Source organism: Etheostoma cragini, chromosome 20 (assembly GCF_013103735.1).
Source record: "Etheostoma cragini isolate CJK2018 chromosome 20, CSU_Ecrag_1.0, whole genome shotgun sequence".
Taxonomy (NCBI): domain Eukaryota; kingdom Metazoa; phylum Chordata; class Actinopteri; order Perciformes; family Percidae; genus Etheostoma; species Etheostoma cragini.
The window spans coordinates 16,364,249-16,378,006 of NC_048426.1; the positions used below are offsets into that span (position 1 = coordinate 16,364,249).

The 13,758-nt window shown below is 35.2% G+C and overlaps 3 protein-coding genes across 4 annotated transcripts in view; 2 read left to right on the forward strand and 1 right to left on the reverse strand.

Annotated features, from left to right (window-relative positions):
• The first annotated feature begins 1,566 nt into the window (after window positions 1-1,566).
• On the forward strand, window positions 1,567-4,942 carry LOC117935654 (5'-3' exonuclease PLD4). 2 transcript variants are annotated; one of them, XM_034857982.1, is made up of 11 exons: window positions 1,567-1,746; window positions 1,893-1,966; window positions 2,069-2,229; window positions 2,776-2,959; window positions 3,052-3,172; window positions 3,284-3,411; window positions 3,501-3,701; window positions 3,898-4,037; window positions 4,124-4,289; window positions 4,375-4,471; window positions 4,618-4,942. In XM_034857982.1, exons 2-11 carry the CDS (start codon window positions 1,916-1,918, stop codon window positions 4,818-4,820), a joined length of 1,452 nt encoding a protein of 483 aa, XP_034713873.1. In that variant the 5' UTR covers window positions 1,567-1,746; window positions 1,893-1,915; the 3' UTR covers window positions 4,821-4,942. The 2 variants fall into 2 exon arrangements, with proteins under 2 accessions (XP_034713873.1, XP_034713874.1); XM_034857983.1 differs by lacking the exon at window positions 1,893-1,966 and having other exon boundaries at window positions 1,631-1,746.
• A 379-nt stretch (window positions 4,943-5,321) lies between these two features.
• On the forward strand, window positions 5,322-8,238 carry srp14 (signal recognition particle 14). Its single transcript, XM_034858886.1, has 5 exons — window positions 5,322-5,470; window positions 6,887-6,959; window positions 7,075-7,187; window positions 7,299-7,331; window positions 7,502-8,238. Exons 1-5 carry the CDS (start codon window positions 5,447-5,449, stop codon window positions 7,589-7,591), a joined length of 333 nt encoding a protein of 110 aa, XP_034714777.1. The 5' UTR covers window positions 5,322-5,446; the 3' UTR covers window positions 7,592-8,238.
• Window positions 8,239-8,514: 276 nt separating this feature from the next.
• The window catches only part of xgb (x globin), an 11,101-nt gene continuing 5,857 nt past the window's right edge, over window positions 8,515-13,758 (reverse strand). Inside the window, exon 5 of the mRNA XM_034858885.1 lies at window positions 8,515-8,780. Coding sequence (XP_034714776.1) covers window positions 8,661-8,780 — 120 coding nt within the window. The 3' untranslated portion in view covers window positions 8,515-8,660. The remainder of the gene's footprint in view (window positions 8,781-13,758) is intronic.

Consider the following 13,758-nt stretch of genomic DNA (forward strand, 5'->3'; position numbering starts at 1 on the left):
CTCTTTATTTGCCAATGATATGACCAAATTTGCTGATTTTAACAGCGTACTGTATTTACTTGGTTTATTTGAAAACCGGCCTGAGCATAATCCTCTGAGGGAAATCTACTAATATATGAGATTCCTATGTTTAGCAACACATCACATTTTTGCGGAAATATTTGTTTATTTATATTTGTTTTGGGTAGAATGAACTGCCGCAAAACACAAGTAGATATCAGTGTACTTGTATCCTCAGTAAACCCGTTGCTTTTCCTCGTATATTTCCTTTCATGTTTTTGTCTTTGTTTGCCACTTATTTCTTGGTGGACTTGATTTATTGAAGAATGTAAAAAGTATTTATTAGCGGCGTTTTGTGAGACACTGTAACCGAGACGACCCGACTTTGGGAGATTCAATACACTCATTGCCAGACGAGTTCATGTTATATTACACAGTTTCTACCAGCCAATTTCTTGAGTATTATTCTGTGAACATGTCCTATTGTACTCTGTCCAGGCCCTCCTCAGTAGATGGCCTCAATATTCTGTCCTGTTGGTGATGAAACTCCCTTTGGAATGTGTGGTCCGACTGGTAGGAGAGACTCCTTTAGTCACCTGGCAACCACAAACTCAAGTGAAAAAAAAAAAAGTGTTTTACAAGCATTCCCTCTAACTTCTTTATTTGTGTCAAACACAGTTGGGGGCTTGAAACTATTTTTTTGTTTGTTCTCCATGCCTCAAGAGCACGATCAGCTCCGAGGACTGGCCAAAGACGATCATAAAGCAACTTACGGGAATGAATTGACAGGCTCGAGAGCTATCAGAGCACTGTGGTAGGATTTGAAATTTCCTCTCAAGTCACAAGGTCACTTCTGATGGTCCTCACATGACAGGAGAAGTAATGTCATTTTAGAATTCAAGTTGACAAAGTCAATTGTGTGAAACTGTCAATCTGATTTGATGAGCTTGTGACATGTAAATAGAAAACATAGTAAAAAGAAATCCGAACATCGTACAAATTACCTCTTAATCTTGTCTTTTGCACTAATGTAGAATAACTTTATCCCCTCGACCTGATATGCTGCAAATGAAAGTCGTTGCCCTCCTGCGACTGATTGTAAACATTTGATGAGCAGAGAGGTTGGGTTCCCCTTTTCCCAGTCCAGATTGTACATGTGATTGTAACTGGGAAGTACCTTTAGTGCCACAGAGCTGTGTGGGACGGTGGTTGTTTACAAACTCAACAAAAACTGAATGTTAGTCCTGTTGATGGCACTTGCTGCTATTCTTCTATTTGGTAGTATTTCTTCTTTGCTTTACTCTTTCAGAGCCACAGCAGGTTAAAGAGCTGGAATGTAATTCTTGTTTGTCAAAGTTTTTGTGTCCCATTTTTTTTATATTCAATTTATGTTTTCCTTCCTTTCACCCAGAATGATTTGGCTCTAATCTGGATGTCTTGTTAGATGGTATTTATGTTTGGTTTGTGTAATTTGATGATGATTGCAGATTTTTCAAATAAATTTGATTAGTAAAGTTGTTTTTAAGTCATGACTTTTATTCACTCACTATACTTTTATTTTTATTTTTTATTCCTCAGCAAATACATGTCACAACCTGAAATGAAAGTAAAACAGGAACTGTGCTGTAATGTATTCAGTAGCAGAGCTATCCCTTCAGATCAGTTTTGGGTGTAAGCTGGAAGAGAGGAAGCGTGTTTGTTGTGAGCTCTTTCTGCTGGCTGGAAAATTATCTACATCTGCTTTGTGTAAGTTTTGCTTTCAATACTGTGGAAACCAAACTTCCTCAGAGATTTAAACTAAGTTCTTATGAGTTCTGTCTTTAGTGAAGTCAGAATTCTGGTGTGTTATTTTCTGTCTGAGATGATAATTTCCTGCTTTTGAATGTTAATAGAGTACGAGCATTTGAAAGAAAAAATGCCTTCTATGTATAGCAGCCTTCATGACGGTTATGTTTCAAACAAAGGGGTAGGACAACATCAAATATTTACCAAGTCATTCACTCTGTTTTGGTATGACACATTTTTCTTATTCCTGGATTTTTTTTTCTATCAAACTTCATGTTGTTAGAGGTCAACCAGCTGTGTGACGTTAGCTGTGGTTTTGGGCTGTCTGACAGTCCTGGGGATCCTGCTTGCCATCGCTGTGCTGAAAAGACCACCACCCCACCAAGATCATGAGACGCTTCCTAATGAAGCTGCTGGGAGCAATTTCTCTACGGACCAGTGCAGGTAATAACCCCACTGAAGATATAGTTAAATGAGTGTTAGTTGGTGACTGACTAATTAACTCTACATTTGCTTCTTCTATTCTTTAATCTGAACAACTTTGGAACAAAGTACTGTATATCTGATATCTGTTAGATTTACAGTTGCATTTTGTTATAGTGTCATCACCAGGACATTTCAGAACTGGACAATGACTTAATATAAATTACTTTTTTATCTATGTAATGAACCATACACAACAGCTCCTCTATCATACAACTTCTGTGTATTTTACATAACGTGTACTGTATAGTAAATTAATACATTATTGTTTTCCCTCTTTATGATCTCTTTAATGAATACTTTGTGGTCCATGTTGTACTAATTTTGAGGAAGGATTTTTTTAGCAAAGAATTCTGAAAGTAAAATTACAAAACATACAGTATCTACTGTACATCTATTGACCATATGGTTAATATATCCCAAAATCTAATCTATCTCTAAATTATAATTTTCTCCAGTTCAATTTCCAGAGAATTCCCTGAGCAGATGTCTTTGTTTATCTCTTAGCATGACCCTGGTGGAGAGCATCCCTCAACATATGAAATACAAAGCCAATGTAACGCTTGGGATCCCTCTGGAAAAGGCCTGGAAAGATCTTCTCTCCGTGGCAACGGACCAAGTGGACGTGGCCTCTTTCTACTGGACTTTAACTGGGGAAGACATTAACGTTAACTCTTCCTCTGACATACCTGTGAGTTATCAACTAAAATAGAAAGACTGACGGGAACATGCACATGTTGTCAGTGGGAAAGGCCTACAATACAGTGAGTCTGTCCTCTGCAGGGAAGGGAGATCCTGAAAGAACTCGAAGAGTTGCCCTCCAGAAATGTTTCTGTCCGAGTGGTGACCAGTGTTCCCAGTGTGAGAACAAACTCCACAGATTTAAAGATCTTAAAAAAGAAAGGTTTGAAAGTGACTCCCTTGTTCTCTACGTTTACTGCAGTGTGTTTTTATTTGTGATTCATTGTTTGCAACAACTTTGCTTTACTGCAGTTCCCTATCTGATTGTCTGTAGGAGTTCAGGTGAGGAAGGTGAACTTTGGCCACCTGACGAAGGGTGTTCTCCACAGCAAGTTCTGGATTGTTGACAAAAAACATGTGTTTATTGGAAGCGCCAACATGGACTGGAGGGCTCTCACACAGGTAACACCATAACAATTACAGATGCTTATTTTAAACTTTCAAAACACTGCCAAACCATTTTCATAATTCACTTTTGTCTGGTGTTTTAGGTGAAGGAACTGGGAGTAGTTGTCTACAACTGCCCCAGTCTAGCAAAGGACCTACATAAGATTTTCCAGTCCTACTGGGCGATGGGACAGTCCAACAGCTCCCTGCCACAGCCCTGGCCTGCAAAGTATGACACTGCCATCAATAAACATCACCCTCTGCTGGTGAAAACCAATAATATCTCCAGCAGGCTGTACCTCACGGTGAGTTCCTTAGGTTTCAGTTCCATTTTACAGGACACTGTTATTCTGATGGATAAGGGGCTGTTATCTCTGTTTACATCAAGGTAACTGTACTTCTTACCATTTCAGACACCCAAAAACTCAAACTGTTACCTTATGGAAGTCAGGGTTGGATGTCCCAAATGTGGTCTTGTTCAATATTTGTGTTTCACCCCAGGGTTCTCCGCCATCGTTCTGTCCTCCATCAAGGACTCAGGACCTGGAGGCTATTGTCTCCATCATCTCAGATGCCCAACACTATGTGGATGTAGCCGTCATGGAGTACTTCCCAACCACACGCTTTGAAAAGCCTCAGAGGTGACCCCCAAAAGAAACCCTTTGTATCCATCAACCGTTCACCTCTTTTGCTTTATTTCCTCACTTGGGATTCTTTAATTGAATAGATACTGGCCGTTCATTGATGATGCCATTAGGACGGCTGCATTCGAGAGGAAGGTTAAGATGCGCATGCTGATCAGCTGTGGGCGGGACTCTGACCCAGCCATGCTGCCCTTTCTTCAGTCTCTAGCCTCAATGGACAGCCCACACCAGGATATCAGCATCCAAATAGTAAGACACAACATGAAATAAATGCATCTGTTGGGCCGATCTTGCCTCTGAATAAATTTATTTTTGCACATCATTCACTTTTCAGAAATTGTACATTGTGCCTGTGGGAAACCAGTCTGATATTCCATACACCAGGGTCAACCACAATAAATACATGGTGACTGATAAAGTAGCCTATATTGGTGAGTTTATTTTCATGATTATTATTTCCACACAATTACTGTTGTTTGAACTCAGTGGAGTTATTGTGCAGTCATGTGTTGAGGAGGGTGTTTGTTGCATGTTAAATGGTTAATAACTGACCAGATTGCACTGTGTTGTTCCTTAGGTACCTCCAACTGGTCTGGGGACTACTTTGTGACCACAGCTGGCGTGGGTCTGGTGATTTCCCAGCATGCTCCTCACCCTGTATGGAGGACTAAGGCCTTGCAGAGCCAGCTCAGGGCAGTCTTTGAAAGAGACTGGAACTCTGAGTTTGCTGTGCACCTTGCTGACCTGGGGCACCACCCAGACTGTGCACTATCAAGATGAAAGAAACACATACATTTTATTATCGAGACCGTATTCAAACCATAGTTTTGTATATGTAGCTGTTGTTAAGTTATCTTAGTCTAAATCAGCAGATTTGGTAGATGTCCATTAATGTTATGAATGAAAAAACAATATAATCATATTCTTTAAAGTGAATGTGTGCTGAAAGTGAGCATTAAGTGAATGTTTTGAATGTTAAAGCCCTGAAATTTATATTTTAAAGTATCAGCTGTAATGTAATATAACATACCTGTACCTAAAAAAAAGTTAATTGAGTTATATTTATGTGGTATGTACGATTACCGAGCATAGCCTACTGTATGATTAAATATATATGGTTAATATAATTTTTAATGATCAATCACGTTTGACAACCTCAATGAGATTGTGTTATCAAATGAAATGTGTTCAGGGTCAGTCACTTCAAAATGTACAGTTTCCTCCAACCATTGTATGTATGGCTGACTGCAGAGATCTTTGTGCGGGGTTCCCCTCCCTGACAGCAGGCGGCCCTGTGACTTAACGCCTGTCCCCGCAGTGATGGCGCAGGGCGGAGCTCCGGCTTGTAGTACGTGTGCTTCACAGTTAGCTAGGACCAGTAAACCACTAAAGCTGAAGTCAGAATCATGGTGCTGCTTGAAAACGATTCGGTAAGAACAAAAAGTAGCTACATCGTTAATAATTTGGTCTGTCGACGTTACTGACTTTAAAGTAGAACTTGACACGGTATACTTTAGCTGTCTAGTTAACAGGTAGCGTTAGCCACACGTTAGACTGACTCATTAGCCAGCCTGCTAACGTTTGATTGAAGCTAAAACTGGTTTCGCGTAAATCTGACTAATGGGTTGTTTAGTTATTAGCTAACGCTATACTTTCTAGCATATTAAGAGCCATAAACTGGATTTTCTAACGTGCATTCCGAAGAAGTGGTTGTAATTTTGTACATTGACACCAATATAGTTAAACTTGCTCCAGCTAAGTTAGCACCAGGGTTATTAACTAAGTTAACTAGCTAGCTAAACTATAATTGTAACGTTACTATAACGTTACCGTTTATAAACTAAAACAAATCCGCAGTGGAAATTATTTCTAGTAAACAATTAAACTAAACTGAACCCTGAAACTAAACTACAACTAACAAACGCACTGAAACCGAATTGAAAATATAGCTAACATTTGTAACGTTGGTTGGCACTCAGTACCTTATCATTTCAAGATGACTAACGCTAACTAAATTAACGTAAAATAACAAGTTAGTTTATTTGCTACTTCAGTTATTCTGGCTGATTAGCTCTCTACCCAGGTTGACGTTGGGCGAGAGCTTTGATGGGAGGGTATTGGATAACATAGCTTCATCTACCAATAAGAGGGATAAATGTGTAATTTCTACACCTGCACTTCCAGGTGCAAAAAATAGCCTCGAGGAGATGGCAATCAGTCTATACACGCACAGTCCAGGGAAAAGTCTAATCAGCCAAATTATTTCTGAACTCCTGTGTTGGTGTTCAGAACCTTTTGAATACTGTAGTTAAGCTAATCTCAATATTAAGGTTATCCACCAGGTCTTTTTGCAACCTCTACTAACTTACAAGATTATTAGTTGACGTTAGCTATCTAAAACACATGCAGTTTAATATAGTAGGCTGAAATATTCTCCCCGTATTAATGAGGGCAGGCTAAAATTACCCTAAAAATTACACATATCTTATTATATCCTTCATGGAGGGCTGTTGTATAAATCAGCCTACAAATAATCTGCAGTAAAACTGTAGGTGACTTAAAACGACATTAGTTTAGACAAAGTGTACGTAATACCAGAAATGGGAGTAAGTCACACATGTGAAAGTCTTACCCTTCAAGCTTCAAGCAAGTCCAATGCACTTTATGTGACAATCAAGCAAGTCTGCCTAATACATTGACAACTGAGTGTATAATCAGTCCAAAACTGTAGAAAGCAATATTGCTATTTCAAGACTGTGTTGCAACTGTCGCCCCAAACATTAATGATCATTTTGGCAGGGCTGTCAGTTGTTGGGGTATTAATGTTGATTTGCTCTGTTGTCCAGTTTCTCACAGAGCTCACACGGCTGTTCCAGAAGTGCAGAACATCTGGCAGTGTTGTCATCACGCTAAAGAAATGTGAGCAGACATCCCTCCTGAGTTTTGACATTCATTATTCGAGTTTAGTCAGTAAGTAAAGCTGCGTTCCTATTTCAACATCTAAATATCTGGAATGGGACTTTCTTTTTTCCAGATGATGGGAGGACCAAGCCAGCACCCCGAAAGGGCCACACAGAGTCATTTGAACCAGTAGACAACAAATGTCTCATCAGAGCATCTGAGGGCAAAAAGAAAATAAGCACAGTGGTGAGCTTACTGTGTTTCCTGTTTGTATGTTTGTCCTAACAGATCTGATGTTTAGCTTGAAATGTGTTTCACAAGCTGTTCATGCTCACTTCTCATTTCTTGCCATTTCAGGTCAGCACCAAAGAAGTAATCAAGTTTCAAATGGTGGGTTGAGCTAGTTTTTTTTAAAATGTCAGTGTCGTTTGGAAGCTATTGCCCTGGGTCACTGTATGCAGACTTTCTTGATTAGGTCTCCTTGATGTAATCAAAATGTCATAGTCTCCTTCGGTAATTGAGCTGAGAACTTAATGATGAACTTTAAATCCTCTTTACAGGCGTACTCCAACCTCCTTAGAGCTCACATGGATGGACTTAAGAAGAAAGATAAGAAAAGCAAAAGCAAGAAGACCAAAGCCACCCAATGAGCAACAGACTCTTAAACATAACCATGGGTACCTAAACTGGCCTCTACGATTTGAGGCAACCGGAAAGGCCTCCACTAGGTCGGCCACCTCAATCGGCTTTCTTCCCATTCACCTGAGGCCTCTGAATCTCTGTTCATTTACCCGGTGACTACTTTGGTATTATGCCATTGTTTGCATGGTAATGTCTCATATTTGGTTGTTTGGTGCCACTTGCCATCTAGAACAGAAAACCTGAGGATTTCTAGCAACTCGTGCAGGACGAAGCAAGTCAGCTTAATTCAATCTCCCCCAGTTCTGCTTTGGAACCAGGTCATCAACAGCTGTGTCACCTCTGGAACCAAATACATGGAGCCCAATGATTATTACCTGCCTTTTCATTCTATTTAATTGTTAGAGTCCATATTTATGTTATATTTGCAGCTGACCCGAGAGCTGTTTTTTTTAGTTTTTAAAAATAATCAAATAAGCATTGAATTTACTGCTATGTTGCTTTGAAACAAACTTTCTTTAAACCAGTTTCACGGTTAGCTTGGTGACAATTTACTTTATTTTGTTTTTATTATAACTCCTGCTGTACAATATTTTATAATTAGAACCAATTTCTACCAAGCTGATGAAACTGGCCATCGTTAATTGGTAAACACCAATTACATTTTGTAGTTTCAGTTACTCTGGTTAATTGAAAGGTGAATATGATTTTGAATGATGACATGACAAATGATAAAAGTTGTACATTTTACTGAAAGGCATGTTTGAGTTATGAATACTTAGACCGTACTGGGTGTTATCCTAATGTCATACTAAGCAGGTTTACTACAGCTGGTATATTTTGTCAGCCATTTGTACCGTCTGTGCTCCCACATCCTGATCCCATGAAAGAGGACTGCAGCAGGAATAAAGTGTGTTGTTGAAAGTTACTGCACGTTTTTACTTGTGATATAACCGCAAACCATGACTAGTAAATATGAGCAATGTAGAAAAGGAAACAGTAAATACACTATATACATAAACACATTTATGTGCTCTACTGATAAAAACAGTCTGAGTTGAAGTTGAAAAAAGACGCATCTCATAGCGCTGTGTTCTTCTTGTCTGGTCTGTCCTTCGGCGAGAGCGCTAGGTGGCGCTGTCGGTTGCTCTCTTCCTCGTATCCGTGCTTCATCAGGCTGGTCACAAACTGGAACATGGTCTGGGTCACAAACAACACACATTGAACTGGGCCAAGGTCTCCATGCACAAAGAGAATTCATTCTTTAGACAATTTGTTTGAATTGCAGGCCAGTGTTTTGAAAAGAGCATGTATGAGTACAAAACAATGATGGATATAGTATGTCATCCTGCACTGCAGTGCAGGATATGGAATAGGGAAGGTTTGCTGGTGGTTATATGTAGCAGAGTTATGGTCTGAATGCTTGTTTTCATGTTTCCTTGATCAATATGGAACATTTAAATCAACCAGTTACTTGAAGAAAGTGTGGTTGATGAGAAAAAGCTCTTCATTGGGATAAACTTTAGGCTTGTAGCGGGTGTACAATTTAATAAAAAATGTTCACATCAATATGTTATTTGAAAGACCAGAAGTACCCATAATGTTGTACATAATCTTTTGGATTTGTATATGTGTTATACATTTTTGAAAAAGTAATAGTATAGTATGTCAGAAAATAGTCATAGTATAGTTTGTTGAAAAAAGTCATAAAATGATGAAAAGAGTCATACAACACTGTAGTATAGCATGTCGAAAGATTCATAAAAAGGTCATAGTACGACGCGTTCCTACTCTTAGTGTATTGTTAGTAATTGTTTGTCACTGTTTATAATTATATAGATATTTATTATAATTATATAGATATATAGTTATATATAGATAAATATGTATTTTTTTAAATTTGATCACAAAAAAGGTCATAGTACAGTGTCAATAAAGTCATGGTGTAGTATGTTTAAATAAATGATTACAAAAGTCATAGATGTTGAAAAAAAGCAAAAGAAAAGTCATTATAATATTTCGAAAAGGTCACAGTATAGTTTGTTAGAAAAAATGATTTAAAGCCATAGTATAGTATGTCTAAAAAAAAGTCAAAGTGTAGTTTCTTGAAGAAATCGATAACAAAAAATGTCATAGTATAGTGTGTCCAAAAAAGTGATAAAAGTCACTGTACAGTATGCTGCAAAAAGTCATAGTACAGTATTGAAAAAAAAAGTCATAGTATGTCAAAAAGTTGGGAAAAAATCATAGTAAAAAAGGTCATGGTTTAGTATTTTGAAAAAGTTGGAAAAAGGCATAGTATAGTATGTCAAAGAAAAAATCATAGTATAGTATGTTGAAGAAATTGATTAAAAAAGTCATAGCATAGTATGTCGAAAAAAGTGATAAAAACATAATATAGTATGTCAAAAAAGTGACAAAAATGTCATAATATAAAATGTCAAAACAAGTAATAAAGTCATAGTATAGTATTTCAAAACAAGTTTTCGATAATATATCAAAATAAAGTTATAGTATAATTTGTTGAAAAATGTGATTAAATAGTTGTAGTACAGCATTTCGAAAAAGTCAGAAAAATTTTGTAGTACACTATGTTGATAAAAGTCAGAAAAATATACAGTATAGTACGTTGTAAAAAAGTGATAGTCATAGTACAACATGTCAAAAAAGTGATAAGGGCTAAGACTAACAAAAACACAAATTTTCTCTTCATCTCTTTGTATTCTTCATTCCTGTAAAATAAGTCTTCACACTAATTACAACCAACTGTATTTGAACACTAAACCTTCTGTTTTCCAGTCACTCTCTTATCATCCTAAGCTATCGAACCTTACACAAAGTTTCTGTTTTCTCAAAAAAGGTTATAGTATAGTATGTTGATAAAAGTTGAAAAAAGTGATAGTTTGTCAAATATAGTCACAGTATGGCATGTTGAAAAACGTTAAGAAAAAATCATAGTATAGCATGTTGAAAAAGGAGATGAAATCATAGTATGTTATGTCAAAAAAGTGATTAAAAGTCACAGTATAGAATGTCAAAAACACTCAAAATATAGTATGTCAAAAAAGCCATAGTAATAATAGTCATAGTATAATATGTCAAAAAAGTGATGAAAAAAATCATAGTATAGAATGTTAAATAAGAGATAAAAATCATGGTATATTATGTCAAAAAAGTAACATGTTACATGTTACTGGAGCTGCTGCCCCCGCGACCCAATACCGGATAAGCAGTCGAAGATGGATGGATGGATGTTACGTGGAAAAAAAGTGATAAGAGTGAATAACAGGAATTTTATTGTATTCTTCATTCCTGTAAAGTAGGAATTGAAACTTATTGGACAAGGATTTGTACACTCAACCCTCTGTCTTACCACCCTAAACAAATTCATGCTTTTGCCAAAAACTCAAACTATAGTGTTTGAAAAAGTGATTAAGAAGTCATAGTACAGCATGTCAAAATAAGTCATAGTATATTATAATATATATAGTATAATAAAAATTTATAAAACTTCATATTAAAGTACGTCGTAAAAAAGGGATGAAGAAGTCAAAAAAATCATAGTATACTTTGTTGAAGAAATTGATTAAAAATGTATATAAATAAGTCATAGTATGTTGAAAAAAAGGGATGAAGAAGTCAAAAAAGTTTGTCAAAAAGGTTATGGCATAATATGTTGAAAAAAGGGAGAGAAAAAATGTCATAGTATAGTATGTTGACAGAAATTCATTGTATAATATTTCAGAAAAGTCATAAAAATGTATAATATAGTACATTGTAAAAAAGTAATGAAGAATTCATAGTATACTATGTCAAATTACTCACAATATTGTATGTCGAGAAGTCACAGTTACAATAGTCATAGTATAGTATGTTGAAAAAAGTTTAAAAAAGTCATAGTATAGTTTGTAGAAGAAATTGATTAAAAAAAGTCAAAAAAGTGATTAAAAGTCTTAATACAGCATGTTAAAAAAAAGTCATAGTAAAATATGTCAAAAAAGTCGGTAAAAAGTCATGGTATAGTACATCAAAAAAGTTGTAGTGTAGAATGTTGAAAAAAGTAAAACTATACTCATAGTACAGTATGTCAAAAAAGTCTGAAAAATACATAGTAAATTATGTCAAAAAAAAATCATAGGATAGTATGTCAAAAAAAGTCATAGTTTATAAAAAGTCATAGTATGGTATGTCAAAAAACTACAAATAAATATTACAGTAGGTTGTAAAAAGCGATAAAGAAGTCATGGTATAGTTTGTCAAAAAGTCATAAAATTGTGCCTGTGGCTCAGTGGTAGAGCGGTTGCCTGCCAATCGGAAGGTTGGTGGTTCGATCCCCGCCCCTGCAGTCATTGTCGAAGTGTCCTTGGGCAAGACACTGAACCCCGAGTTGCCCCCGGTGCTGCGCATCGGAGTGTGAATGTGTGTGAATGTTTATCTGATGAGCAGGTGGCACCTTGTACGGCAGCTCCGGCCACAGTGTATAAATGTGTGTGAATGGTGAATGTTTCCTGTAGATGTAAAAGCGCTTTGAGCAGTTGTTAAGACTGGAAAAGCGCTATATAATATATATATTTACATTTACACACGTCAAAATAGTCATAGTATAGTACATCGAAAAAAGTCGTAGTATAGAATATTGAAAAAAGTAAAAATATACTCATAGTATAGTATGTCAAAAAAGTCGGAAAAATACATAGTAAAGTATGTCAAAAAAGTCATAGTATAGTATGTTGAAAAAAGACATAGTATATAAAAAGTCATAGTATAATATGTAAAAAAAACTACAAATAAATATTATTATAGAAGGTTGTAAAAAGTGATAAAGAAGTCATGGTATAGTTTGTCAAAAAGTCATAACATAATATGTTGAAAAAAAGTCATAGTGTAATACGTCAAAAAGTTGGAAAATTGTCATAGTAAAGTACATCGAAAAAAACTCATAGTATAATATGTCAAAAAAGTCTGAAAAATACATAGTAAAGTATGTCAAAAAAAATCATAGTATAGTATGTCGAAAAAAGTCATAGTATATTAAAAGTCATAGTATAATATGTTAAAAAAAACTACAAATTAATATTGTTATAGTAGGTTGTAAAAAGTGAAAAAGAAGTCATAGTATAGTTTGTCAAAAAAGTCATAACATAATATGTTGAAAAAAGTCATAGTAGTCTATAATATGTCAAAAAAGTTTGAAAATAGTCATAGTATAGTACATTGAAAAAAGTCGTAGTCTAGTATGTCGAAAAAAGTCATACTATATAAAAAGTCATAGTATAGTATGTAAAAAAAACTACAAATAAATATTATTATAGTAGGTTGTAAAAAGTGATAAAGAAGTCATGGTATAGTTTGTCAAAAAAGTCATAACATAATATGTTGAAAAAAGTCATAGTAGCCTATAATATGTCAAAAAAGTCTGAAAATAGTCATAGTATAGTACATCGAAAAAAGTCGTAGTATAGAATATTGAAAAAAGTAAAAATATACTCATAGTATAGTATGTCAAAAAAGTCGGAAAAATACATAGTAAAGTATGTCAAAAAAGTCATAATTTAGTATGTCAAAAAAAATCATAGTATAGTATGTCGAAAAAAGACATAGTATATAAAAAGTCATAGTATAATATGTTAAAAAAAACTACAAATAAATATTGTTATAGTAGGTTGTAAAAAGTGATAAAGAAGTCAGGGTATAGTTTGTCAAAAAAGTCATAACATAATATGTTGAAAAAAGTCATAGTAGTCTATAATATGTCAAAAAAGTCTGAAAATAGTCATAGTATAGCACATTGAAAAAAGTCGTAGTATAGAATGTTGAAAAAAGTAAAAATATACTCATACTATAGTATGTCAAAAAAGTCTGAAAAATACATAGTAAAGTATGTCAAAAAAAGTCATAGTATAGTATGTCAAAAAAGTCATAGTACAGTATGTAAAAAAAAAATCATAGTATATTATGTCAAAGAAAGTCATAGTTTCTAAAAAGTCGTGGTATAGTGGGTCATAAAAAATACTAGTATAGTATATCAAAAAAAGTCATGGTATATAAAAAGTCATAGTATAATATGTAAAAAAAAACTACAAATAAATAATATTATTGTAGGTTGTAAAAAGTGATAAAGAAGTCATGGTATAGTTTATCAAAAAGTCATAACATAATATGTTGAAAAACAGTCATA